Below are 26,610 nucleotides of genomic sequence, written 5' to 3'. Positions count from 1 at the left end.
AAACTTAATATGAGTTGGTTTAGCAATGAACTGTGATGAGTGGGTAGCTCAATTGGTTAAGTGTGCAACTCTTAATTTGGGCTCAGATCATGATCTCAGGGTCATGACATGGAGCTCTGTGTAAGGTCCTTGCTCGGTGTAGAGTCTGCTGGAGATTATCTCTCTCCCTCTGCCCTTCCCCTCATGTGCACACACGCACATGCACGTTCTCTCTAAAATAAGTAAGTGAATCTCACACACACACAAAAAGGAAACTGAAAAACTCCACTCAATAAATCCAGCTACAATGCGCCAGGAACTTTGTTAGCCCATTGTCGTGCAAAGATTAAAAATACAGAATCCTGGCTAGAATCCTGTCTAGGAATCAAATATAAAAGAGATTATTTCGGGATCCCTGGGTGGCGCAGCGGTTTGGCGCCTGCCTTTGGCCCAGGGCGCGATCCTGGAGACCCGGGATCGAATCCCATGTCGGGCTCCCGGTGCATGGAGCCTGCTTCTCCCTCTGCCTGTGTCTCTGCCTCTCTCTCTATCTCTCTGTGACTATCATAAATAAATAAAAACTAAAAAAAAAAAAAAAAAAGAGATTATTTCAATTGAACATGACAAGCATGTAACAGTTAAGAGAAGTATATTGGGAATACACAGGAAGGGCATTATGTCCAGTCTAAGGCTATAAAGAAAGATACTTGGACAATAGAGAATCATGATAGAAATGTTAGCTAATTAATAACACTATGGATAAAGATACTGGCATTCCAACCAAGAGCAACAGCCAAGACTCAAGGGAAGGTATGAAATAACATGGTGTTTATCTACATAAGAACAACAAAAAACTTCAGGGAAGGAGTTTTTAGAGATAAGGCCAAAGGCTAGAAGGGTAGGAAAATGTTAAAAGATATACATAACATACTATGAAGTTTGAGATTTTATTCCATAGCAAACAGGAAGTCAGTGACCGGACTTAAAGAAAAGAGGATGATCTTTCTTTTAAGTCTATCTCTCGGGCTGCACTGTGAATAAAGGCAGCGATAGGTAAACCACATAAGAGAATATAACACGCCCAGCAAGAAATGATAGGAACCTGAACTAATGATGTGACAAAAGTCAAAATGTAACATCAAGGGAATCTGCAGTTGCCTCCAAATGGGGGTGCAAAAGAGGGATGGGAGTCATCCCAAGACTCCCAGGTTTCTTACTTAGGTAAAAAAAGATGATGATGCCACTGAGTTAGAGAACACAGGCAGAACAAGTATTTGCTTGTGGACTGTACTACAGAAAGAATACATTGTAAAAGTGGGCCCTTCCCTACTTTCTGGGCATTCAACCTGACTACTCTATACAGTTTCCTTTTCTTCTTTCTTTCTAGACCTGATGACAAATGTAGTCTACACCTATCAAAACTGTGTCAATTATAATCAATACACATTTGATTAAAAAATAAATGTTCTAATTATGGAAACAAACTACCAATTTCTTATCTTTTAATACTTCAAATCAGAATCCCACACCTAGGTAGTTCTAAAGTAGTGGCTACTTTGTTACCTTTGAGAGACATCTGCTTTCTGCCAAAATTAGTATGCTGAACTTACCAGATTACATTACAATGCATTTTTTAATTTTCACACAGCCAGGAGTCTTTTCTTCTTTGTTGATTTTTTTCAATCTGTATTGTCGGATCTCTCTCACCAATGTATAAAAAGCATCCTCCACTCTCTGCATTGTAAAACACAACTTCTTTAAAGTCTGTTTCATTGGGAACAGTAATTTACTGGGAGAGCCTTGTGCAAGAAGTTTGAAATTATGACCTTGAGAATTTATTTTTACAACAGGCATCAGGTTGTTTGAATAAAACTGGGGATGCAGTTTTAAAATATGGGCTTGAATCCTGGTTTGTTCTTTAAAATCATTTTTATTTTGTAATGGAATTAGAATTTTTTAAAAAAATTTAAATTAGGAATTAGGAGAGATTATGAAAAGCCGAAGCATGTATATTAGTATCTGTGTATCAATTAATGCAATCATTTTAGTTTGAGAGTCATGGAATTAATCAAAGCTTAAATAAGTTAGATTTAAATTATTTGACTTAACCAAAAACAAGCATCCTTACCTCTCCCACCCTGCCCTACGTGGGGAATGAGGAGAAAAATGGTGCGAAAGGGATGTTTAAAGTTAAAACACACACACACACACACACACACACACACACACACACACACACACACAGTACCTCAAAATAAAGCTGGGTCAAGAGACTGGAATCTTGAGGTCTGTGTGCAATTAAAACACTATCCAGCCAATTTCTAGAGTCCACAAGTGGAGCTGAGACAGACTTTTGTGGGTGGATAGCTACATTATTTAAATAAAAATGCTATGTGAGGGCTGTTTGCCATAATATGAAAACAACATGAATTGTTTAAAGAATATACACAAAATAGTAATACTGCATTTTGTTTCCTTATTAGAAAGAAGTCTTAAAAATAATTTTTAGAACAGTATCCAATTACACTGGCTTCATACCTTCTATTCTAATTTAAATACTCTAAAGGGACTTCTGCTTCAGGCTATAGTAAAAATGCTGTAACAGCAAACACAATCATATATGGCTATATGGAGATCAACAAAGTATTTAAGGTTTTCTCCAGTTCAGAAAAGTAAGCAGTAGCCAAGGGGGACAGTATTCAGTTAACTGTACTCCTAGTTTATCTAGAAAAATATAGCCACCAAAAGTTGAAGCTTACATCTAAAGATAAATGCACATAAGTATTAATCTACATGTACTGCAGATTAATTTAAGAGATTAATAATTGTTTATTCTTCTAAAAATATAGATATTTAGAAAAGCTGATATATTTTATTGCACATTTAATTTTAAGCCTAATCTGTTTTTAATTTTTAAAATGAATTACTTACTATGCGGGTTGGCATATTTAGAAAAACATCAGTTTTTCTATGAAACAAGTGTGACAAAATGGACCCAATACCTAGAAAGCTAATACATATCAAAAATATGATTTGGCACAGAGAATTTGCCATTTAAATATTAACTGAGGTAAACCAATAGTTAAGGTTTAATGCATGCAAAAGTCATCACATATTCGTGGCCTGTAACAGCTAAGGGGAAAAAAAAGACACCTCAATTCTTTAGGGTATATCAATTTTTATAAATCTCAAGAATATACTAAGAACTGCTTCAGTGGAGTTCAATAATTTACCTTTAAAGTAAAACTTTAAAATTCGTAAAATTAAGTTTCAGTTAAGAAATAGGTATTTAAATATAGTTTAGATATTAAAATGTACATCAAGTTATTTATAACTATCCAGTGATATATTTCTATTCAGCTATCTAATACAAAAATCCTAACAGCCTAAGAAAACTTGCAGCTCTCTTTTAATGGAATCACTTTACTCAACAAGTTAGCCAGCTAGCTATGTCAACTACAAAATAAAAATTTTTAACCATTTTCTGAAATTATTAAATACGCTGGTACTTTAAATTAGATAGACACTTATGCCTGTATACAGGCATATCTTTGATACTAAGTCTTTAAAATATATATATATTAGAAATCCTCATTAAATAAGTAATTTAAAGCATTAAAACGGCTCCTGTAAAACATGTAAAATGTAAAGTACGAGCTGGCATTGAAGATATTTTCATAAATTATCTTTCAATTCAAAAATCAATGCAAGAAATTTAAAAATACACACACACACACACACATACAAACACAAGTTAAACAAACCAGGTAAAAGCTCATATTTTTTAAGAATGTAAACTCTTATTCCTATTTTTAAAAAAGTTACAACTTCAATAAAAAGTAGGAAAACATGCTGGGGGTAGAGACAGGTTTTGGTCCTCTACTAATTTAGCAGAAGCAAATTCTGATTGTAACTTATTCTAAAATCAGTTTGAACCGTGTCTACTTTTTAAATGCGCACATCCCCATCACCAGTACAGAATATATGATTTTTGTTTCCAGCAATGCAGAGAGAGAATTGGAGGCCAGTAATTTAAAAGAAGAGATTACTACCCACCACCAAGAATTCAGTATTAGGATATGAGTGGCTAAGGTAATACTGAGAAATAGTTATTCCAGAGTGGCTCTGGGCACTTCCTACTTTTATTAAGAGGAAATTATATTAAATTTTAAAGTCAGTTATTTACCATATTTTCTCAGACTCAAATCACTTCTCATTTCTTGATAATATGCTTTAAAGTCATATGACAGCAAGAGAACATTATTTATCTTTGTGCACCTTAAACCACTGGCACTACTGAAGAACACTGGTTTCATGCTCCTAAATGTGTGGGTAATTTCTGAAGACAAAGTGTAGCTGAAACAGATTTTCAATACCCACTTAGTGAGGTGCTGAGCTCCTGTCACTCAATGATTTATTCTTGAGAATATGGCTTATTGCCACATATACTCATTTTCAAATGTCACTTACAAAACTCAGAACAATTGAAAATATGTATGAACAAAAGTATACAAAGTTCATATATGCAAATTGTTTTTCAATCAAGAAATGTGACAATAATTTCAGCTCAGCTATTATCTGAAAACATACTTGTGAGACTAAAAAAAGAGCATTCCATACCAGAAAAGGAAATTTCAATAAATAGCATAATCCTATATCCTGGTGCCTATAATGCTTTCAACTAAGCGATTTCATTCTAAACAAGTTCCTGTTGAGTGGCTTATTATCAGCAAAAATTACTGAAAACACTTTCAAGGAAATAACACTTCAAATACCTTCAGTATAGACAGATACTACTAGCCTTCTTGGGGGACAGGAATGAGGGAAACTAGATGTACTCTAAAAAAAAATTCTGTATTGCTGAATTTCTCAAGAAACCTTGCCAAACTGTAGTCCATCTCAGGTACTACTGAAATGCAGCAATACCACTAACTTGGGAGGTTATGCATGGTGCACAGCAGGTGCTCAGTTACTGTTTTATTTTTAACTCCTGAAAAAACTAAAGTTCAAAATATTTATCTGATGTACAAAAACTCAACTACTAACCAACAGAAATATGGCACATAAGGGAGTTTATTTTTGTTTCAGAACAATTTGACCAAAAGCTTTCTTTAATGGAGATCTTCTAACAACTAATTTAAGTATCGAGAAATTAACAACAAAAACTAGAAAATTAATGACATTTTTGAATTTATAAAACTAATTTTCACATTATGCTCAAATTGAGACCTCCAGAAAGCAAAAAAGCTGAATCAAGAGTAGCAGATACGCTAATTCTGCTTTTGTCAACCACTTTCCTGAACCCTCCCCAATTCTGATTTTAGCAGACTGGAAAACACACAGCTGATTACCATGGTGTCAATGTTTTGGTTTCAACAATCTTTGCCAACACTGCATGCACAGCCCAATGAAGCCAGAGAAATCTGGCAATTACTAAACTACCCAGATAAATGTGAAATAGGCAGCAGTCTTTATATACTGGGAATATAGAAGCCATGCCACATAAAGCATACTAGCAGAAAATAAAAATTACTCTGACGTTTCAGATGTGGACTAACTATTGCAAAAAATATATAATTTCTTATATTCTAGCCCATATAATAGGCTTTTTAAAATTACAAGTTAATTTCATAAAATATACATTCTGCAACTCTATCTTAAAAAGTACTAGAGTAAAACTCATATTTCCCTTTCACAGAATAAGTTTTATTTTAAAATTACTAATGTTAGCCTGTAAAATTTAAGTCTAAAGCCTGACCTAACTTCTAGCATCAAACCAAACAATACAGTTCCCCAGAGAATCAGGGATCAGCAACACTACAGCCCAAAGGCCAAATGTAGCCACAGCCTATTTTTTGTACTGGCCACAAGCTAACAACGATGTTTGCATTTTTAAAGAGTTATGAGAAAAAAAATTTCTAACAGAAACCCCTTATGGACCCCAAAGCTTAAAATACTCACTAAGTCCTTCTACGTGAATGTCCTTTTCCTGCCAACTGGAATATATAATTCTTTTTTGTGTTTGTTTTACATTCATGCTCAAGACTAAAACTTAGGGTATGAAATAAGTAGCTACTGATAAAATGCAACAAGAGTATGCAAATTTTGTTCAAACAACAAATAATAGCACATAAGTAACTACTCTGCAGAAAACAGGGCTTCAAATTTTCACAAAAACTGGAAATGTAAAATTCATAAAAATTTACATGTATCATAATCTCCACAATCACTTGGAATAGCTCTTTAAAGTTTTCCAAAAGCATGCAAATACCAAATTAATTTCAACAGAGGAAGATGAATAAACTTTTGAAAGGCAAATCAATAAGTTCATGAAATAAAAAGAAATCAAAGATCAGAAACTAAAATATTAAGTTATAGTTTAGCAACAAAAACTATATAAAGATATAAATAAAACAGTTAACAAATATAAGAAAGGCTGAGTGTTAAAATAAAGTACAAGTATTCCTTTATATTACTCTGTATTTTAATTAGATGATCTACGTAAATGTCTACAAAACAAATTTAAATTAATCCACTTCCATATCATACATACTACATTCACTTTCCCTACCCTCTCCCCCTAAAAACTGTATAAAACCAACAAATCTACTTTAAAAGGAATCCAGGTAATTTTCTGATTATTATGAATGCTGTGGTATATTAAAGCATTAACATCAAGCACTAGAATAAACTAGTACTTCTTAGGTAGTAACTATACAATAAGGAAAAAAACACAGCTATCTTAGGCTCTTATGTAGAGAGTAACAATGTCAGAGTAACAGACAACACCCTTTTACTGTCTCTTCTGTTGTCTTTCTACCCCAAGTGTGGTCCACGTACCAAAATCATCATCACCTGAGAGTCTGTTAGAAATGCAGGGTCACAGGTCCCAACCTGAACCCACCCACTGATTAGAATCTGGATTTGAATATGCATATTAAGCATAAGAAGCCCTGCTATATTTGCAGCCCTTTACCAACATAAGGCAAAATGTTTTTTTTATAAAATGTAAATTAAAATATTAACTAATGTTGTCTAAAAAAGTATTAAAAGTTACAACACTGCAGGTTAATAAAACGTTAATGATATGATTTAGTAACAGGCAGTATTGATAAATGGTTTGATAAATGGTTTTAATAATAGTCCTATTTTACATTTGAAATATTTTCATAAGAAAATGTTTGGAGAAAAGCTATCGATATTATAGTCATGTTTTATGAATACCTCCTCTATAGGAGAAATCAAGAGGTCTGGTTAGAGAAGACCAGTAAAAAGAAGACAAAAACTAAACTTTTCCCAGTCCTTGGGACCTGGGAATAGATTTGAATGAAATCTTAATTCCACTAAACTCAAGTGAAGTGCTGTATACAACATCATTCTTTAACCTATAAATCAGGTTTTAGAATGAGATATTTGTACTATAATCAAGCTACAGAAATTTAGCTTTTAATCCCTAAAGAAGAGAATTCATTATTTCGTCAGTGTGTATCAAATTTGTACAATCAGGAAGCAGTAAATATGATCTTCCACTAAGAAAACAGACACATACATATATTAGCTAAAAGATGGTTTACTTTAAAATTTTTACCCTTTTACAAATTCAATAAAAGTAACAGAATACCTGTTTTTATACATTTAAACATGTATTCATCAATTTTCTTAATTCCTAGCATTTAGAAGTTAAATTCCACAAAATTGGCTTTGTGGGTTCACAGGTACAAATAACTAGCAAAGCCCAAAATAAATGTTCATCTTGAAGGGAATATAACTGATCAATTTTTAATATATGAAAATTATATTCCATCATATCTTTATGTATTCCTTTCTAGAATTTTCTATACGTTAAACTCTCATTTCATACAAACAGGTTAAATAATGTCAACTGAAATTATTTTACCTAGAGAAAAAGTTACTTTTAAAAATGAAGATAATTTTTAAAATTCAGAGTCAATCTAGCATTAATTTTTCTCAGAACACCACAGTAAATGAATAACTGAGAATTTCTATTTACTTTCTAAATATTTTTTGCTTAATGAAAACTTCCTCCAAAAATAAATGTATCTAAATATAATTCTAGCAAAGTAAAATTCTTCAAATACAATAGAATTTAATCTAGAAACACATGACATAATACTCTTCAAAACACTTCTAAAATAGGAAACTCAGTATTTGTTCCCAATCTTTGACTTTATAAATATAACAGTTGAAAAAAAAATCCCTACATTTCTTGAATGCTTAATGTAAGATGTGCTGAGTTGAACAGAAATATTCATATGTGGAAAGAAACCAAAGCCAAAAGCAATACCATGGACACTGGATTAAAAAATGCTGCCCTTTCCTATCCTTAAGAGAACATTTGCTAAATAAACATTGTTTTATTCTCTATTTTAGCATGATGGGAAAAAAAATTAAGTTACATGAAATGATATAACACTTATGCAATCAGGTGTGTACATTTATCAATGTTCTTGCCTTCCTGCCCTCAAAATGATGTTATCAGAATATATGTTAACAAATTATGACTGATGATTAAAATTATTTGATATAGTTTATGGAGAATCAACTCATATTTATTAAAATTTTACTTACCTGTCTTGTCTTTGCTGATGTTTCAATAAAAGGAATTCCATAACTTCTTGCTAAGTCCTGAGCCTGTTTTGTGTCTACTGTTCTAGAAGGCAAATCACATTTATTTCCTACTAGGACCATAGGTACATCTTCAGAGTCTTTAACTCTTTTAATTTGTTCTCTGGGGAGGAAAAAAAAGTTATAGCAGAGACATTAGTAACAAAATAAGTCTTTCAAAATTATCCATAATTTTGTCTTATAAAACATGGCTGAAAGAAGACATTTAATGTAATTCCTAATTTCCAACCACACCAAATTTTCCTTGCTTTTCCTTTTGTTTTCTTCTCCAACTCAAACAGAGAATTTCTGTCTCTTAAAAGATAAAATACCCAGAAATATAGTAAAACTACAACTTAATAGGTCCATATGCAGGTAGGTCACAATGATAAAACAGGAAATATTGAAAAATTCGGCTAAAAATGTGCTGTGCCTAATTTTTAAAATTATAATCTTAGAAACATATATTAAATGTTATTATATACATACATATAGAATTTTATGACATAATTTTCACATATCTTTCTCAAAAAAGAGCACCAAGTGGAAAGACTCTGATTTCTACATGGTTAACATTGACCTTACTACACTGTTTATTCTGTTACAAATCCTTCTACAAATTGGGTTGGTTTTTTTTTTTTCTATAAGATGTGCATAAACTCTTAATTTGGGGTAAAATTATATTCTTTCACAATTTTAGGTGAATTTCAAAGATACAGCATGAAATAGGAACAATGGAGTCAGAATTGTTTCAAATTCCCAGTTCCTCTACTCAATAGCTAAGTTAACTTTACAGCTTAACATACTGACATCTATTTACTATTCTAAAAAAAGTCACCTGTTCAAATTTCTGTTTCTCTATCACTAAACTACAAAAAAAACACGCTCTAAGAAATGTATTTAATAAAATGTCATACCTCTCAAATAGGCTAACTCACTATTATAGAACATAGTTAATGAATGGGATATTTAATATGCACTTTTTTGAAAGCCATAAACCCTCAGAGAAATAGAATATAAAGTATATTTAATACAGTAACAATTATTTTAGTCAATTTTATGCAGATTTGTCATTCTTTACAGATTGTAATTGTTCTAATATTTCAACCTTTTACAACTCCAGAGTTTTTCTTAACTATCTAAAGCCAATGTTTATCCAGTTCCAAGAAATTCTACACTATATTCGATTATCTTTAAGGCTATTTGAGTGGTACCACCTCTATGACCTTTTCATATTCATGTTGATGGTCTTCATTTTTATGATGGCTCTAGCTTAAAGCCTTGTGACCACAGTGTACAGCAGTTAAGAGCACAGGTTTTGAAGTCAAACAAGCCGAGGTTTCAATTCCAGTACCACTATCTACACAATCTGGAACAAGTTACTCAACTGTTCTAATCCTCAACAACTCCATTTGTAAAACAGGGGTACATTACATACCTCATTATTATTTTAAAATTTAGACAATTTATGCATGGTAATCAGCAAAGACTCAATAAAATGAAAAGATATAATTAGCCCTCGATGTCATTTTATTATATTCAATTTAAACCCACCTATAATGGTGAATATCTTCAAATGATTTAGTATTATTTATGGCAAATACACAAAGAAAGCCCTCCCCAGTCCTCATGTACTGGTCCCTCATTGCACTGTACTCCTCTTGACCTGCTGTGTCGAGAATATCCAAGAGACAGGTTTCTCCATCAATTACTACTTGTTTCCTGTAGGAATCCTGAGAAGGGAGAAACACAGTCTGAATTATTACAGTGCACCTTTTACTTTTAAGGAGGTGTTATTTGCAACTCAACAACAAAAAGACAACCCAATTCAAAACTGGATAAAGGACCTGAACAGACATTCCTCCAAAGGCGACACACAAATGGCCATTATGCACATGAAAAGATGCTCAATACATCATTAGGGAAATGCAAATCAAAACCACAAGGAGCTACAATTTCACATCCATTAGGATGGTTATTATTAAAAAGAAAAAAAAAAGAAAGGAAGACAAGTGTTAGCAACGATGTGGAAAGATAGGTATACGTTGCTGGCAGGAATGTAAAATGGTACAGCCATTGTGGACAAGTTTGGCAGTTCCTCAAAAAGTTAAATACAGATTTTCCATATGATCCCAGCAATTCTGTTCCTACATATATAACCAAAAGAATTGAAAGCAGGAAGTCAGATACTTGTATGCCAATGTTCGTTACAGCATTATTTCGAAGAGCCAAAATGTAGAATATATATATATATTCAAAATGTAGAATGAATATATATATATATATATATATATATATAGGAATATTTTTCAGCTGCTTCTCCTCTGCCTGTGTCTCTGCCTCTCTCTGTGTCTCTCATGAATAAAATCTTATAAATAAATAAATAAATGAATAAATAAATAAATAAATAAATAGAAATGAAATTCTGATACATGTTACAACATGGAAGAACCTTGCAAACATTATGCCAGACATAAAAAAGGCATATATTTATGATTCCACTTATATGAAGTACCTAAAATAGGTGAAATCACAGAGACAAAAAGTAAAATAGACATTACCTAGGACAGGGGAAGAAGGGATTTGAGAGTTATGTTTATTGGATACAGGGTTTCAGTTTGAGATGATGAAAAAGTTCTGGAAAAGGAGCTAATGGTTGCTCAACATTGTAAATTTACTTAATGTCACTGAACAGTACACTTAAGAACAGCTGCAAGATATGTATTATTAGATAGATATCTTACCACAATTTTAAAAATTTACAAAATAGTGTTATGCAGAGATTCAACAATGCAAGTGTTCATATTATTAACAAAAAGACCCAAATGTTCTATGAAAGAAAAGGAATTCTTACAGAAATGGGATAGCTCTACCAACTCTATTATTCAGATGATTTAGGGCAAGAAAAATCAGTCAATTTACAAATAACTGTCATGTACCTATTTTACTTACAGTCAGAAGAATATGACTGTGCAACTCTAAGACTGAATAAAAAGAAAGGGAATGGGGAACTATAATGAATCTTAGGATAAAAATCTTATTTTCCTCTTCTGTTAATGCTTATGCCTAAAAGGTTTCATGTACTCTCTGCTAAAATAGGACTAAAAAAAATAAGGAAAAGGGATGGTGCAATGTGAAGTCATAGAAAAAGAGACTGGGCTGAAAATGGGTATAAGGTGTAAACCAAGGATTCTTCCTGATTGTTCCACATGTGGACTGTAGTATTCATGCCTTTAGGTCATGAATTTCTGCATAGACCACGCTATCATTAAAAAAAGAATGGTCATTAAAAATCATGTTTCTGGTAAAATATTTGAAAAATCTTTATAATAGAACACAAAGATACATATGTAGCATGACCACAAATATATGTATATACCTATTTAAATGTATCTGTATATATATATTTAAAAACTGGTGGTCTATACATCAAATGTTAAAAGTGTATGTTGTTGATGGAGTTAATTTAAGAAATAACTTATCTCTTATCTTTTTATTTTTGGTACTAGATGCTATGTTAGAACATCTTCCCTTCTATGACTTTTAATTTTTTATAGTTTATGAAAAACTATCATATTAGACTCTGATCTCATGTTTATCTTTTAAAGTAAACTATATTTTCCAAGTTGTCCATAATAAAAAATTAATTCTCCATCAGTCAGAAAAAAAGGATATTTATTTTCTAAACAAGAAGTTTTTTTACTAAAGATTAGAACATTTGGTCATCATTTTATTATTTTAACCTATTCCCTAACTAACCACTTGAAAGAACTCTTGTATATTATAAATTGAAAACCAGCGTTTTTGAAGAGCAGGAATTAAAAGCAAAGGAGAGTGTCTTAGAGTCAGTCCATTCACTCATTATCCAGGTGTGGCTATACACTAAAGACTTTCCTTACCTATTGCTGTCACCTCACATCTTCACTTATCAATGCTAGCTTAAGTTAACCTTATAGTGATAGTTTTCTTAGTCTTTACATCTAAAATTTTCTACCAACAATAAAGTTAAAGACCATAGTTTCTGGAGCCACACAGTCTATACCTAAGGTGTAGCTAGTGGATTACTCACCATCCACCCACATATAATACCTCCAAGATGTACCTCAATGAATTCTCATTTACAAAATTTTGAAACACGTTGTGTTTCAAAAGTATATAATGTGGAATATTATGTGTATTTCATTAACATGTTTTCATGATGAATACTCTCCACCAAAGGGATTGAGAAACTGGAAAAATAGTCCCTATTCACCAACAAATCTCATTCCCATTACCTTTTTCCTTCTAAACCCTAAAAAAACTGCCAGCAAAGTTCTGACTCACTCAGTTACTGAAATAATTAATCTACAACCTATTTATGAGCAATGAGCAGAATATCTTTATTAGAAATAATAGTTTTGGTTAAAAATTCAGTATTTCCAAAGTTAGTTCTAACTAGAGTCCCCCTTAGAACTGCAATCAGGCACTGAGCTATGTAAAAAGGGAGTGCAACTTGGTGAAAGCTTAAGAACAAAGAGTTAAATGGCAAAGTATAATCTGAAAATAATTGACAGGTATGGTGATAAAGCAGAAAGCAAGCAAAACAAAAATAACATACAAATACTAAACATTTTATTCTAACTCCAGGTTAGCCATAAGAAAAGAAGTTTATGAAAGCAGAAAAAATTTACATCAATGTAGACTCTTTCCCAGGATTAGAGTCTAAATAAGGGTTCAGCAAACTACTGGCCCACAGGCCAAATCCTGCCCACCTGTTTTTGCATGGCCAACAAACTAAAAATAGTTTTTGTGTTTTTAAATGGTTATTTAAAAAAATAATGGCAAAGATTATGTGATGAAGACCTTTACAGAAAATGCGGTCCTTTACAGAGAAGTTTGCCAACCCCTGCTCTAAGCTAATAAAATAACTTTTCACATATCTGAAGTATTCTCAATATTTATTTTTTTTCTTTTTAAGATTTTATTTATTTATTCACGAGAAACACACAGAGAGAGGCAGAGACATAGGCAGAAGGAGAAGCAGGCTCCCCCTGGGGAGCCTGATGCAGTACTCAATCCCAGGACCCTGGGACCTGAACCAAAGGCAGATGCTCAACCACTGAGCCACCCAGCTGCCCTATTCTTTTTATATTAAAAAAAAAAAAAATCACCTCTGAGAAAGTACGAGTTATCAAAACCCAACCAATTTAAATACACATAGATTCTGTAATTAAAATAGTTAAGAATGAAGCAAGAAAATGATCAAGACTTTACTTTTTTTTTTTTTTTTAAGATTTTATTTATTCATGAGAGACACACAGAGAGGCAGAGACACAGGCAGAGGAAGAAGCAGAGGGAGAAGCAGGTTCCACGCAGGGAGCCTGATGTGAGGACTTGATCCCGGACTCCAGGATCATGCCCTGGGCTCAAGGCAGGCACTAAACCGCTAAGCCACCCAGGGATCACCCCCCTCCTTTTTTTTTAAAGTAAGCTCTATGCCCAATGTAGGGCTCAAACTCAGGACTTGAGATGAAGAGTCACATGATCTACCAAAGTGAGCCAGCCAGGAGTCTCAAGACCTTATATTTTTAATTAGTATTATTTCCAGCCTTTCAAACAGAATAAACTTTTAGATTGGGTACATAGGTTACTAATATCCTTTGTAAAAGAGGATAAAGCTACTTAAATGAATTCAATATAACATTAAATGAAAGAAAGTTATTCCATATATTTTCCTTCACTCCTGGTGAAAGTGCTATTTTTTAATTTGCTGAAGGCACAATCCTTTCAGAAAGCAATTACAGTATTTATCAAGAGCCATATAAATGTTCACAGTAATGTCACTTATGGTAAACGATGCTGAAGAAACATGTTGTTGTTGTTGTTTTTAAATAATAGTTATAATAGAGATACACTAAACATGGCATCCTAAAAAGTCTTACAAAGAAAAATTACATAGGCGTTTAATCATGATGCACAATCTTATGCCACTTATATATTTTCAAAATATACTGCAAATCCAAGCATCCACCACCACCACTATCACCCTAGTCCCTGACAACTGGGACTTTCATGTAATTTCTTACAACTGCTTACAACAGGGATCCCTATTGTTACTCTTAAGATAACTTCTCCACAGAGCAGCCAGTGATCCTTTTTAAATGTAGGTTGGACCATGTTGCTTGCTTGCTTTAAGCCTTCTAATAACATCTCTGCCTTTTTAAAAACAAAATCCAAAGGATTTACCACTCTTCTTCTTCAGCACCTCTGTATTTCCTTCACAGAATGTATTATAATTTGTAACTACGATTTTTTGTGTAACTGTGCATATCCCCTCCTATGCTGTGAATTCCATGATGGTTGGGCTCACATCTGCTCTGCTCACTATACACTCTATGTGTAAAATCTTGAATACAGTAGGCAATCAGTACTGCCTGATGAATAAATGAATGAATCCATTCAATATAAATATGTGCATACACTATAACAGTCTTATAAAAATAAGCACGAGTTTAAGATACTGTAAATTATATTAAAACAATGAAGTTGTAAATTTTAAAATTATAATATATAAAGAGTATCTTAATAAATGTATTCAAGCAAGTTTTATAGAATATGAAACCTTAATGTAAAAATATGAAAATAATATATAAGAGAAAAAATTAGAAAGATTTTTGGGAGGGAAGAGAGTAAGATTGCAGAGAACAAAGCGGCTTTCAACTTTATTTCGTTTTACATCTTGAAAAACAAAAAGTATCTACACCAAATGGCAGAATGTTAAGAGACAAAAAAGCTGGCTGGTGTATACATGATGTTCATTATATTTATTAATTTTCCATGACATTAAGAATGTATGAATTTCATCACCACTCATAATGAATTTTATAATTTTATTTTCCTTTAAATTTCTGTCTGTTTATTAAGCTAAAAATTCTTATTGTTTTAATACCCATTTGAGGACTAATAATGTCATATAGGGTTTTTTCATATTTCCATATTTATTCCCATCACCTGCGTCCTTTGCCCACTTGGAATTTCACCTTTTTTTGCTGACTTGTATAAATTTTTTAAGTGTTTTCCAGTTTATTAAAACTCCTTTAAGGGGCACCTGGCTGGTTCAGTCAGAAGAGCATGTGACTCTTGATCTCAGGGTCATTAGTTCGAGGCCCACATCAGATTACAGAGATTACTAAAAAAAATTAGCTAATTTAAAAAACTCCACACATTTAAGTGTTGTTTTATGTACAGAAACTTATCTGTAGACCCATTAGAGGAATTTGAAAATTAACACTAAATCATTCAAGATCAGATAAACTCATTGACCAGGACATCACTTTATCAATTTTCTATTATAATTAATAGTAACCAAGTTGCTCGGTATGTTCACCTTTTAACACACTCAATTTAGTTTTCCAACTCAGGCAGCGAAACCATGACATAAGAAGGCACTATAGTAAACAAACAAACAAACAAACAAACAAAAAAAAAAAATGCCAGATACTGTGATAAGCATATTACAAGCATTATGCCATTTAATCTCCATCTTCATGCTGCTGATTCCATCAGATGCTCTTGTAAATATGAAGAGGATTGCTGAAAATGTCAGCTAAAGTATTATTTGAGGATTTACTTTCGAAATGTTTGTAAGGTTTTCTTAATGCATTAAGTGTCGTAAGTACTCTTCACATACTGCTAAATAACACCTATAGAAAAGAGAAACTCACTTTACTCTAATACTCAAGTATTTTGTTACTCTTCCAGAAGATTATTTGAATAATGTGTTCCATACTATTGGTTATACCCATCAAAGGATGTTGTAGACAGCTAGCTTTCAAAGACAGCCAGAATCATGTATAATAGCCTGGTATATTGGAATTGTAGTAGGGAAGAAATATGGGAGCTATAAACACAGGCTTATTAGTTCATTCCCACTCACCCTATTCTCCCTTGAAGCACAGGGACATTTACCAAACACTTACTAAGTGTCATATATTATACCAGGAATTATAATGTTTCTGAACTCAAAGAGCTAGGTCTGGCAGAAGAGATACGATATATAAATTATTAAAATACTATGAAATAAATGCAAACGCCATATGCAGGACAAAGTACATTGGTGGGGCAGCCCGGATGGCTCAAAGGTTTGACGCTGCCTTTGGCCCAGGGTGTGATCCTGGAGACCCGGGATCCAGTCCCACATCCAGCTCCGTGCATGGAGCCTGCTTCTCCCTCTGCCTGTGTCTCTGTGTCTCTCATGAATAAATAAATGAAATCTATAAAAAAAAAAAAAAAAAAAAGTACATTGGCGGAATACAGAAAGGAGAGATCAACTTTGCTTATATGAGGCAAGAAACACAAGGGAGGATAGGGCCACTCCAGGCAACAAGGAGCAAAGAGAATGTATAAAAACATAAAGTATTACATTGAGTACATGGAACCAAAACGTTCAATACAACTTTAACTGAGAGGGATTCTAGGTAAGTAGAAGAGAAATTGAACAATCAAGCAGAAGTCAGCTTATGGAGGGTCTTGTATGCCACGTTAAGGAATTTTGAACTTCATCTTACACTAAATTAGTGAAAGATTTTTAAGTAGGAAGAAAAGATCAGATTTACCAGATTCACTGTTAGCATTAGTATGAAAAATTATAGAAAGGGACCAGGTCGGAGGCTGGAAGATGAGTGAGCAAGCTATTATAAGAAATGATAGAACCTGAAGACAGCAATAGCAGCAGATGGAGAACATTAGTTCTGAGAAATATTTAATGGGTAAAATTGGCAGAACTATCCTCATACATTGCTGGTAGGAATGTAAACATTGCAACCACTGTGGAAGAGTCTGACAGCTGCTCAAAAAGTTAAACATAAAGATACCACATGACTTAGCAATTCCACTTCTAGCTATATACCCAAGAGAACTGAAAATATATGTCCACACAAAAAAGTACACACAAATGTTTACAGCAACATTATTCACAATAGCCAAAAAGAGGAGACAATCTAAATGCCCATGAACCGACAAAGTATGGTATTATCCATACAACAGAATATTATTCAACCATAAAAAGGAATGAAATGTTGAACCATGTGATAATAAGGATAAACCTTGAAAACACTTCTTACATGATAGAAGCCCAGACACAAAAGGTACATATTATACGATACTAATTATATGATACTAATTATATGAAATATTCACAGGAAAGTCCACAAAGACAGAAAGGAAATTAGTCGTTGCCCGGTGCTGGCAGGAGAAGGGACTAAGGCTTGGGGCTTCTTTTTGAGGTGACAAAAGTGTTATGGCTGTATAACTTCATGAATATACTAAAAACCACTGAACTGTGTATTTTAAAAGAACGAATTGTATGCTGTATGAATTATATCTCAATTTTTTTAATGGCAGCTTACTGCCTGGGCATAAGAACAGAAGGGGAAAAGTTGAGGAAAAGATGAGTTCAATCTGGGCAAATTCCCCATGTTTCCAGGTTGTTCTGGTGGCCATGACCCAGAGGCAGCTTAATATACAGAGCTGATGCTAGGACAGCAATCTAGGCTAGAGATATATACCCAAATCTTCAGTCTATGGGCGCCACAGAACTTCACTTACTTGTGGTGTGAGTGCGGGCAAACTACTTGTCTCCTGTACTCTAAGCTCTAAACCACTGTTCCTTCAGCGGTAAAAAGTAGGTAAATAGTATCATAAAAGACTCTGTATACAGGCTAGTATTAAAGACTATAAAAATTCTTTATAAAATGAAAAGTGCTATCAAAAGTTAACGGTATCATGTCATATATTACATTGCACATGCTATTATAGGCCAAAAAGGTTAGGAGGCAGGCCACTGGCTACTATGAACCATATGACAACAGTAGTATTCTGTCTTTATAGGATCACTGAACATCTACAATTGGACTTTTTGCAAAACTGGTCACTAAATTTCAAAATAAATACAATGGCACTGGGCAAGCTCCAGGGAAGGAGAGCTAAAACCCTGAAGATTACAAAGGATCTGTTTTGATTAGGCAGAAAAGGTGTTAAAAGAGCTTGTTCTCATGACAGAAGTTTTGATTAAGCCATTCATGAAAAGTAAACAAAAATTTCTTTACTATATTAAGTATAGTTTAAATTATGAGAATGATGAATCTTTGCCTAAGACTGGAGAGAATAAAATGTGTTCTGCTTCCAAGAGATAAAACTGGTTTAAAAATCTGAATAAACTCAAGGAAAACTTGCATAACAGATTTTGAAAATAAAGATATAATAAGCATACATCTATAACCTATTGAAGTCATGTGGCATCCTGCCATAAATTATCACTTGATGCCAAGGTCAGAATGTGAGACAGGATTGAGCATGGATCCAATTTTAATAATTACAGATGCCAATATAATTTTCATGCTTTGTATTATCTCTCTCAGCTCTTCTTTAATTAGCCTAATACCAATTTCTTTATCCAAGATATCTCTGCCTTGTCCAATTTGTAGAGGCTTTAAAAAGGGAGAAGCAAACATTAACAAATCTACTGGTAGTTAATGTCAGTGACTCTTCTCTCTCAAAAATGAACACATTTCTCTCTCAAAAAACTATATGCTCATTTTTGAAAACCAACTACTACATAGAATGAGTCTGACTAAACTCCCATAGTTTATGTACATATTCACACAGTTTTTATATAAATGGAATCACATTCCACACAATGTACTGTGATGCAGCTTAACTTACAAAATGAGTATTTTTCAAAGTTAGTACATATAGATCTACCGCATCTTCTTGACAATTGTATAATATAACTTGTATAGATATATGATAATTTACCCATTCCCTATTGGTAGCTGTGTGGATTATTTCCATTTTTAAAGATCATTAACCAAAAAAAAAAAAAAAAAAAAAAATCATTAACAACACTGTTAGAAACATTCCTATATATTATACATCTTAAACATTTACCCAATTGATTTCTTGGGATAAATTCCTAGAAGTGATATTACTTGGTCAAAGAACATGCAGTTTACATTTTGATACATATTACAAAACTGACCTCCATAAAGTTTATAAGAACATAACATTCTCACTACCTCATAAAGAGCACACTTGCCTACACACCCTTCCCAACACCCCTATGATTATAATCTTAGCCAGTATCAAAGAAAAAAACATTATTTATTGTTTTGAACTTGTATTTCTATATTATGGAACTATCTTTTTATATATGTCATTCCTTTATTTATTTTTGATGGATAAGTTGGTTATATCCTTAGCCTCTTATTTCATCGGAATGTTTGCTTTTTTCTAATTTATATATGAGCTTCCTGATAGATGATGCAAATACTTTTCCCAAGTTTCCTTGTATTTTTGTTAAAGACGTCTTAATTTTCATGTACCCAAACAGCTCAATCTTTTCCTAAATGTTTTCCTAAGCGGTTTAAGAATATTTTGAAAATGGAAAGGATCCCTTCTTTCATCAGTGGGGAAAAAGGAATAATCCCAATTCCACAAATATAGAAACTAACCTAATGTTAATTCACTCAATCTGTATTACTTAAAATAACACTGCAAGAACCAGGACTGAAGACTGATAATCATTTTATTTCAACAGCTGTCTGATATTTAACAATAAAATGTATACAGACTAGAACCAGGGGTCTCCCACAGGAGAATAAGATAATGAAGGAGGGTGAGGAAGAATGAACTCATTTTTAAATAAAATACGTTTCTCAGTTCTGTCCGTTGAAAAGGGTCTAGAAGCAGTGACAGCTCAGCAGCAATAAACATACATGACACCTAGGTCTCTCTTTTTTTTTAAGCAATCACCACACCCCCTGAGTCAACCAGATGCCCCTCTAACATCTGGGTCTTAATTTCTAAATATCATTCCCCACTAAAAGGAATTAAGACTCTTTGGACAAATGGCTGAATCCAAGGCAAAATACAACATGAACCTGGAACACACTGTGCCAGAAAAGAAGAAAGAGCTCAGAATCTGGTGGAGATATGTCAAAAGGATACAGAGGCCAGCTTGAAAGGGATTCACTGGCCATATCAAAAACAAAATTGAGATCAAAACTCAAAAATTACAGTAATAGGCTTGAATACAATGACTAAAAAAAAGAATCCATGTGTCCACACTAATAAAAATGAGAGAAAAAAACAAATAAGGAAAGAGAAAAGAGAAAAAGCCCTTATTTTTGGTAATTGTCAACTAACAAATGTAGAAGTAATGACGGGGTTATAAGATGACCTACCATTCTGCAACCACTATTGTAGTAATTTATTCTGGCAAGAGTTTTCAGTTGGTGCTACATCCCATTGAGTGTAAGTACATTGGAGAATAGGATAAGTTACAGTCTCAAAGCATCTCCCCACAAGATATGTACTAAAGATAAAGAAGAAACCTTTACATAAAGAGAGAAAACTGACAGACATCACCTTAACCAAATAATAGATGTAACCTGTTTAAGGATAACAGGTATTCACAAGTACTACTTTTCACTACTTTTCCATTGGCTGGAAATTTTCAAAATAAGGAGATGAAAAATGATCTAACATAAGCACTGTATCCCTACTTAATCCTCTCAAATATTTATTTTTACTACCCACTTCTACTAATTTTATTAAGATTATCCCTGGGTGGCTCAGCAGTTTGGCGCCTTTGGCCTAGGGCATGGTCCCGGAGTCCTGGGATCAGGTCCCACATCGGGCTCCCTGCATGGAGCCTGCTTCTCCCTCTGTCTGTGTGTGTCTCTGCCTCTCTCTCTCTCTGTCTCTCATGAATAAATAAATAAAATTTAAAAAAAAAAAAAGCATAAAACAAAAATATAACTGTTCCATAAACCTAGATGCTCTTTGACAATATAGTTAAAGGAGATGCAAGAAATCTAATGCCTTACTAAAGCATATAGCCTCTAAATTATATTAAATAGAATTAGGATCATTGTCTAGGACTGCTCTTCAAAATACAGCTGAGGCCAGTATACTTCATGAACGCAGTGTGATCTGGTCCCTTTGTTCCTCAATGTATCTCCAGCCCCCAAAAAGCCTGCATGGTACAGAGTGAGTACTGAATAATTATTATGAAGGAATTAGTTGCATTGTTAAAACTGGAATCTTAAGAGATGCCAAATTATGAAAACATTTTTTTCCTTTCACTTATTTTCATTGCCAACTTTCATTTCTATGTTTGTAAAGCTTTGTATTTATAAAAATCCAAGTTAGAATAAAACATGTCTGATAATTTTTAATATTCAGGTCTGAATAAGCAGTTATAATTAGGTAAATACTTATTCATAAATTGACCCAAATACAGGGCCTGAATTTTGTGTTACTTTATTCTAAGAATCAGGTGTTCACGACTATTCTACAATACTACATAAAAAAAAAAAAAATCTACACAATGTGAACTTTTACAATTTGCCACTTTCCAATAGGCCCTTTCCTCACGCCCCATGTAGCACAGCACATCCTTAGCTCTGAACTCCTGTGTGCATGTAAAGAAATTCAGAGTCAAAGTGTCACTTTTTATCCCCTCAGGCAAGGTAACCCAATCAGGGTTAACGCCAGAACCACCCCTTTTCTCCTTCCCTGCCACATTTCCCTTCTTAGTTAAAAATATTCACCTACGTGTTTAATTAGGCCTAATTAGTCCACAAAGTAATCTTAATATTAGCAAAGAGTAAAACTGACTTTAGATTTTTTTAAAATTAAGTATATAAAATAAGACTTTTAAGTAAAACTTACATATTTATAAAACTGATTATATCCACAGTTTAAATAGGAAATTTACTCAAACCTGGTATTTCATTGTTATTTATTACAAAACCATATAAATTGACCAGTAGAGGGCACTCACTTGAAAGGGGGGGGAAGAGCTGGCCAAAGCCTTGAAGAGAAATCCATTTACAAAATTACTGTGTACCTTATTTTAAAAACAATGTTTTAATAGAATGTTAGAATAAGTTAATGTATTATTAGTTTAGAAAAAGTAAGGTTTAAATCTGCGTTATGTTAGAGTATCTATCATTAAGCTTATTCAAAGACTTGAAATTGACAGAGATGTTTAAAGCTTTATCACATAGGAGGGTCTCAATCCCAGCACTACTGACATTTGAGGTCAGCTAATTTGTTGTGGGAGCTGTCTTGTGCACTGTAGGAAGTTTAACAACATCCCTGCCTCCCCCTCTAGATCACAGATGCCAATAGCATCCCCTTCTCAAGTTGTGACAACCAAAAATACCTCTTTATATTGCCAAATGTCCCCTGGCAAGCAAAGTCACCCACCCCTCATTGATAACTACCAATGGTAGTTGATACCATTGGTAACTACCAATATGTAATGTATAAAACCAGAAAAATAACAGCTTACAACATTATACAATTCTTTTCTCACACCACTCTTCAATACTGGCTTAATATTACAAATGCTTTCTCTATAACACCTTATTCAGCAAGTAAAATAAATTCCGTAATTAACACAAAAAGTAAAAAAAACAGAGGAACTGATAAATCTTGAATAAATACTCCATAGCTCAGAGCGATAAAGATCAATCCAATCATGGATCCATCATCTTACTGAGTAGGAAAGTTTCATCGAAGAAGGGCATAGTACTTAGACTGAATTAAGTGTCACATTAACAGAAGCATGCAAATGTCAATGAATTGGAACCTAAAAAAAAAAAATACTTTTATATCTATAGATATCTATATATAACTATATCTATTTTTACTAGCATATTATATCTAACAGATACACAATATATTTGCTCATCGATCAAACGATCATTCTGATCTCCATGTCTATAACTATTTGGTATTTTTTTTTTAAACAAAGTTTTCTCCTTCTACTAAATTTTACCATGGAAAATACATCTCAGAGAATGTCTTTTAATAACAAGCGATCTCTAAACTGTAAAAGCATATATTATTTCTAGCCTGGTATTGCACTTGGAGATTGCTTTGACTTTTTAATATTCTTGTACCACTAACAATGTACTACATTATTTCTGGAACTCTTTGGTGAACTTTACAAAAGATAAGGTAAAATGTTTCAGAAGTTGATTATCATGTGCACAGCCTCAAATATAAACATGCTCTATCTATATACCACACTTGTTTAATTTTGTATCATAAGTTCAAATTTTCGTATATGGATAAATCTGAATCAGCCTCCAATATTAAATATCTTCCTAGCTTAAAGATCAATTTTTCATTTTTAAAGTTATATACAAGGGTACAGTGGAAATCCCACTTAACTTGGTCTCAGAAAACTTATAATTCCACTATTTACTAAGTATTCTCAGGCAAGTTACAACCTCTCAGAGACTATTGTTATCTATAAAATGAAAGAAATAATGACCACCTTCCTTATCTTTCTCCTGGTATCTCTGTAAATTCTAAACCACTAGGAAAAGATATTACTTAATTTTTTAAAAAATTTCTTTCCATTTGTTTTAGTGCAGGAAAACTGATGAGAATTCCAAATGCGCAATCTATGTCCTCTCATTTTCTCTGACCTACATTACTCACCAATCAAAACCTAATAGCAGTAGTGATATCCCCAAATCTCCTTTTTAACTTTTTATAAAAACATCAAGTCAGCATCTTTGCTTAACTACTGTTTATTAAAATAAGCTACTAAATTATCTTGTCTTTCTTGTAGTTGGACTACACCAAGAATTTAATGTGTCAGTTCCCTGAGACTCACTGTAATTTGGGAGACAAGAAACAATCTCTGATAGCTTTTCCCAGATGGCTAAACTAGTGAGGGAGTGTCAAGGTTTCAAAGTTCACAGGTAATCAATGCTTCCCAGAGTCAAGTCTTCTAGTCTGGCAGAAATTACGATCAGAGTTACAGGTTTGAATTTATAAATGTTCCACTTTTGCTCAAAATAAAGGATTAACTTTTGGCTTTTAGGTCTACATTGTACTTTAACAATTCTAACAAGAAAAGCTTCCTAACATCTATCAGCATATAGGAAATATATATCACACTATCAGCATATAAGAAATAGAGTGTAATGGTATCCCTAGGCCTTTCAGAGAAGATGGAGAGCACTTCTGCTAAAATCACCTTTCAAAATCCCAGGAAAACTTCCGTGTTTAGCCTGAATTCTATTAAAATTTCCTTTTAAGTCTGATTTAAATGGAGTATATGCCATATAACCTCGGTTTTATAATTGGGTAAACTATTTAATCCTCCTCAAAGAAAAAAAGAAAAAGAAAAACCACCATACAGCACTGAACTGATTTGTCAAGAGGAAATACAGAAGACTATTATCCAGGTGGTCCACTTCAGTTAGAGTCTTCTCCTGTACTCATGCCAAATAAAAGCTGGCTAGGTTTAAATCAAATCTTTGCAAATAAGTATTCTCTCTTTTTTTCCCTGCAGTACCAAAAATATTTGACACTTCCTTATGAAGTCATCTAATCAATCCTCAAAGTCCTAGCTGCACAAACATCTTGCCAAGGCCACCAATGCCCTCAGAATCTACCTCAGTGCAATCAAAATGTTCTTGAAGACATTATATGACACAGTCTCTTGGCAGGGCACCTTAACCTGTTCTAGATTCCACGGTAAGAAACTCAGAGAAAGTTCTGGAAAATTTTTCAGAGCAGATTTAAAAATTGCTATGATCTGCAGATCCAGAATAAAAGCTAAGGGATCAGGATTGCTTAACCTGGGGTAAAGAAGTCTAAGAAATAATCTAACAACATAAGTCTACTTCAAAGATGAGGTGATATATTTATTTCCATCTCCACTGATGTTATAGTTAACATGAATATTCAGATTATGTATAAAATATGCTTATAATTACATTCTGGAAGTGAGTTAACAAGGACAGTGACGTGACACCCCCTCTTACAGGTCTTTAGGATTAAATAAATCCTTATCTGCTTTGAGATAATTTGAGTTTAGTGCTGCCAGAAGGCAGTAGGAAATATGTGACCCCTCAAGGTCTCTTGCAGGCCTTTACTCTTTTATTTTCCTGTTGGCCTTTACTTTAGCAATTTTTCATGAAGTTTAAAAAGTTTAAAAATTATTCATTAATCAATTCTAACATTTCTTTTAGTAAGTTAAGAGAGGGCTGCAAAGCAAAGGTAAGGACTGGTAGTGGTACCCTTATATACTACCAGATATAGATACAGATAAAAATATACAAATAATGAGATTTTAAAATGTATCAGTTGGCTGTGGGTTCTCCACCACTTCAATGTGAAGAGAAAACGGGGAAAATGCTACTAATTAAGTAGTTTTTTAAAAACCAACCACCAAATGATTACATTCTACCTGTATAATTCAATTATATCTTTTTTTAAGTATATCTTTTAAACATGACATTAAAATAGAAAACAAAACACCACCCCATAAAAATAATAGCCACTTTTTTTTTTTAAATAACTGTTAGGTAAGCTGTAAATTCACATTTATACCCTCTTACAAAACTGTGAAATACACTGACAATCAAAAAACACATATTAACTATAGAACGAATGTTATATATCTTAATATTCTCTAGAGAGCAGAAGAGCTCTCCAGATCTCTGATTGTATATATAACTTCAGAATAAAGCCAATGGACCCCAAGTACATTTCAGAATATTCAGTAAAAATCATTTGCAGTATAATTGCCTTGTAATGAGTAGTCACAAAAAATGATCAGAGAAATCTACTTTTTGTACCAAAAAAATGGGCCTGCACAAATCAATATAATATTAAAACAAAATTTACCTCTATTGTAGGATCATATTCATCCACAAAGTGATTCTGAATTAGCTGTATCGTCAAGGCACTCTTGCCTACGCCACCAGCTCCAACTACCACAAGTTTATATTCAGTCATTTTCAGCAGGCCTTATAATAAAAATAATGAAAATGTAACTCAATTAGAACATGTGGTTAATATAAATTAGAACATGAGGTTAGTATAACCCACTCTATCAACACCTTTTAACACAAATTCACCTTTATATAAAAAATCATTTCAAAACGCTTCAGAAAATTCAGTGACGAAAATTTCAGTTGACCACAGATGAGT

General features: G+C 33.1%; 1 protein-coding gene across 2 annotated transcripts in view; it reads right to left on the bottom strand.

The window, feature by feature from the left end:
- KRAS (KRAS proto-oncogene, GTPase) overlaps positions 1-26,610 on the bottom strand; it is a 38,893-nt gene that overhangs the window by 8,288 nt on the left and 3,995 nt on the right. For both annotated transcript variants that reach the window (XM_072765732.1, XM_072765733.1), the window contains exons 2-4: positions 26,305-26,426; positions 10,159-10,337; positions 8,569-8,728 (exon numbers count right to left, since the gene is read on the bottom strand). In XM_072765732.1, coding sequence (XP_072621833.1) covers positions 8,569-8,728; positions 10,159-10,337; positions 26,305-26,415 — 450 coding nt within the window. In that variant the 5' untranslated portion in view covers positions 26,416-26,426. The remainder of the gene's footprint in view (positions 1-8,568; positions 8,729-10,158; positions 10,338-26,304; positions 26,427-26,610) is intronic.

This window comes from Vulpes vulpes, chromosome 8 (genome assembly GCF_048418805.1).
Source record: "Vulpes vulpes isolate BD-2025 chromosome 8, VulVul3, whole genome shotgun sequence".
NCBI lineage: Eukaryota > Metazoa > Chordata > Mammalia > Carnivora > Canidae > Vulpes > Vulpes vulpes.
Note: the sequence above shows the minus strand (reverse complement) of the source record. Positions and strands in the feature narration are given on the sequence as shown.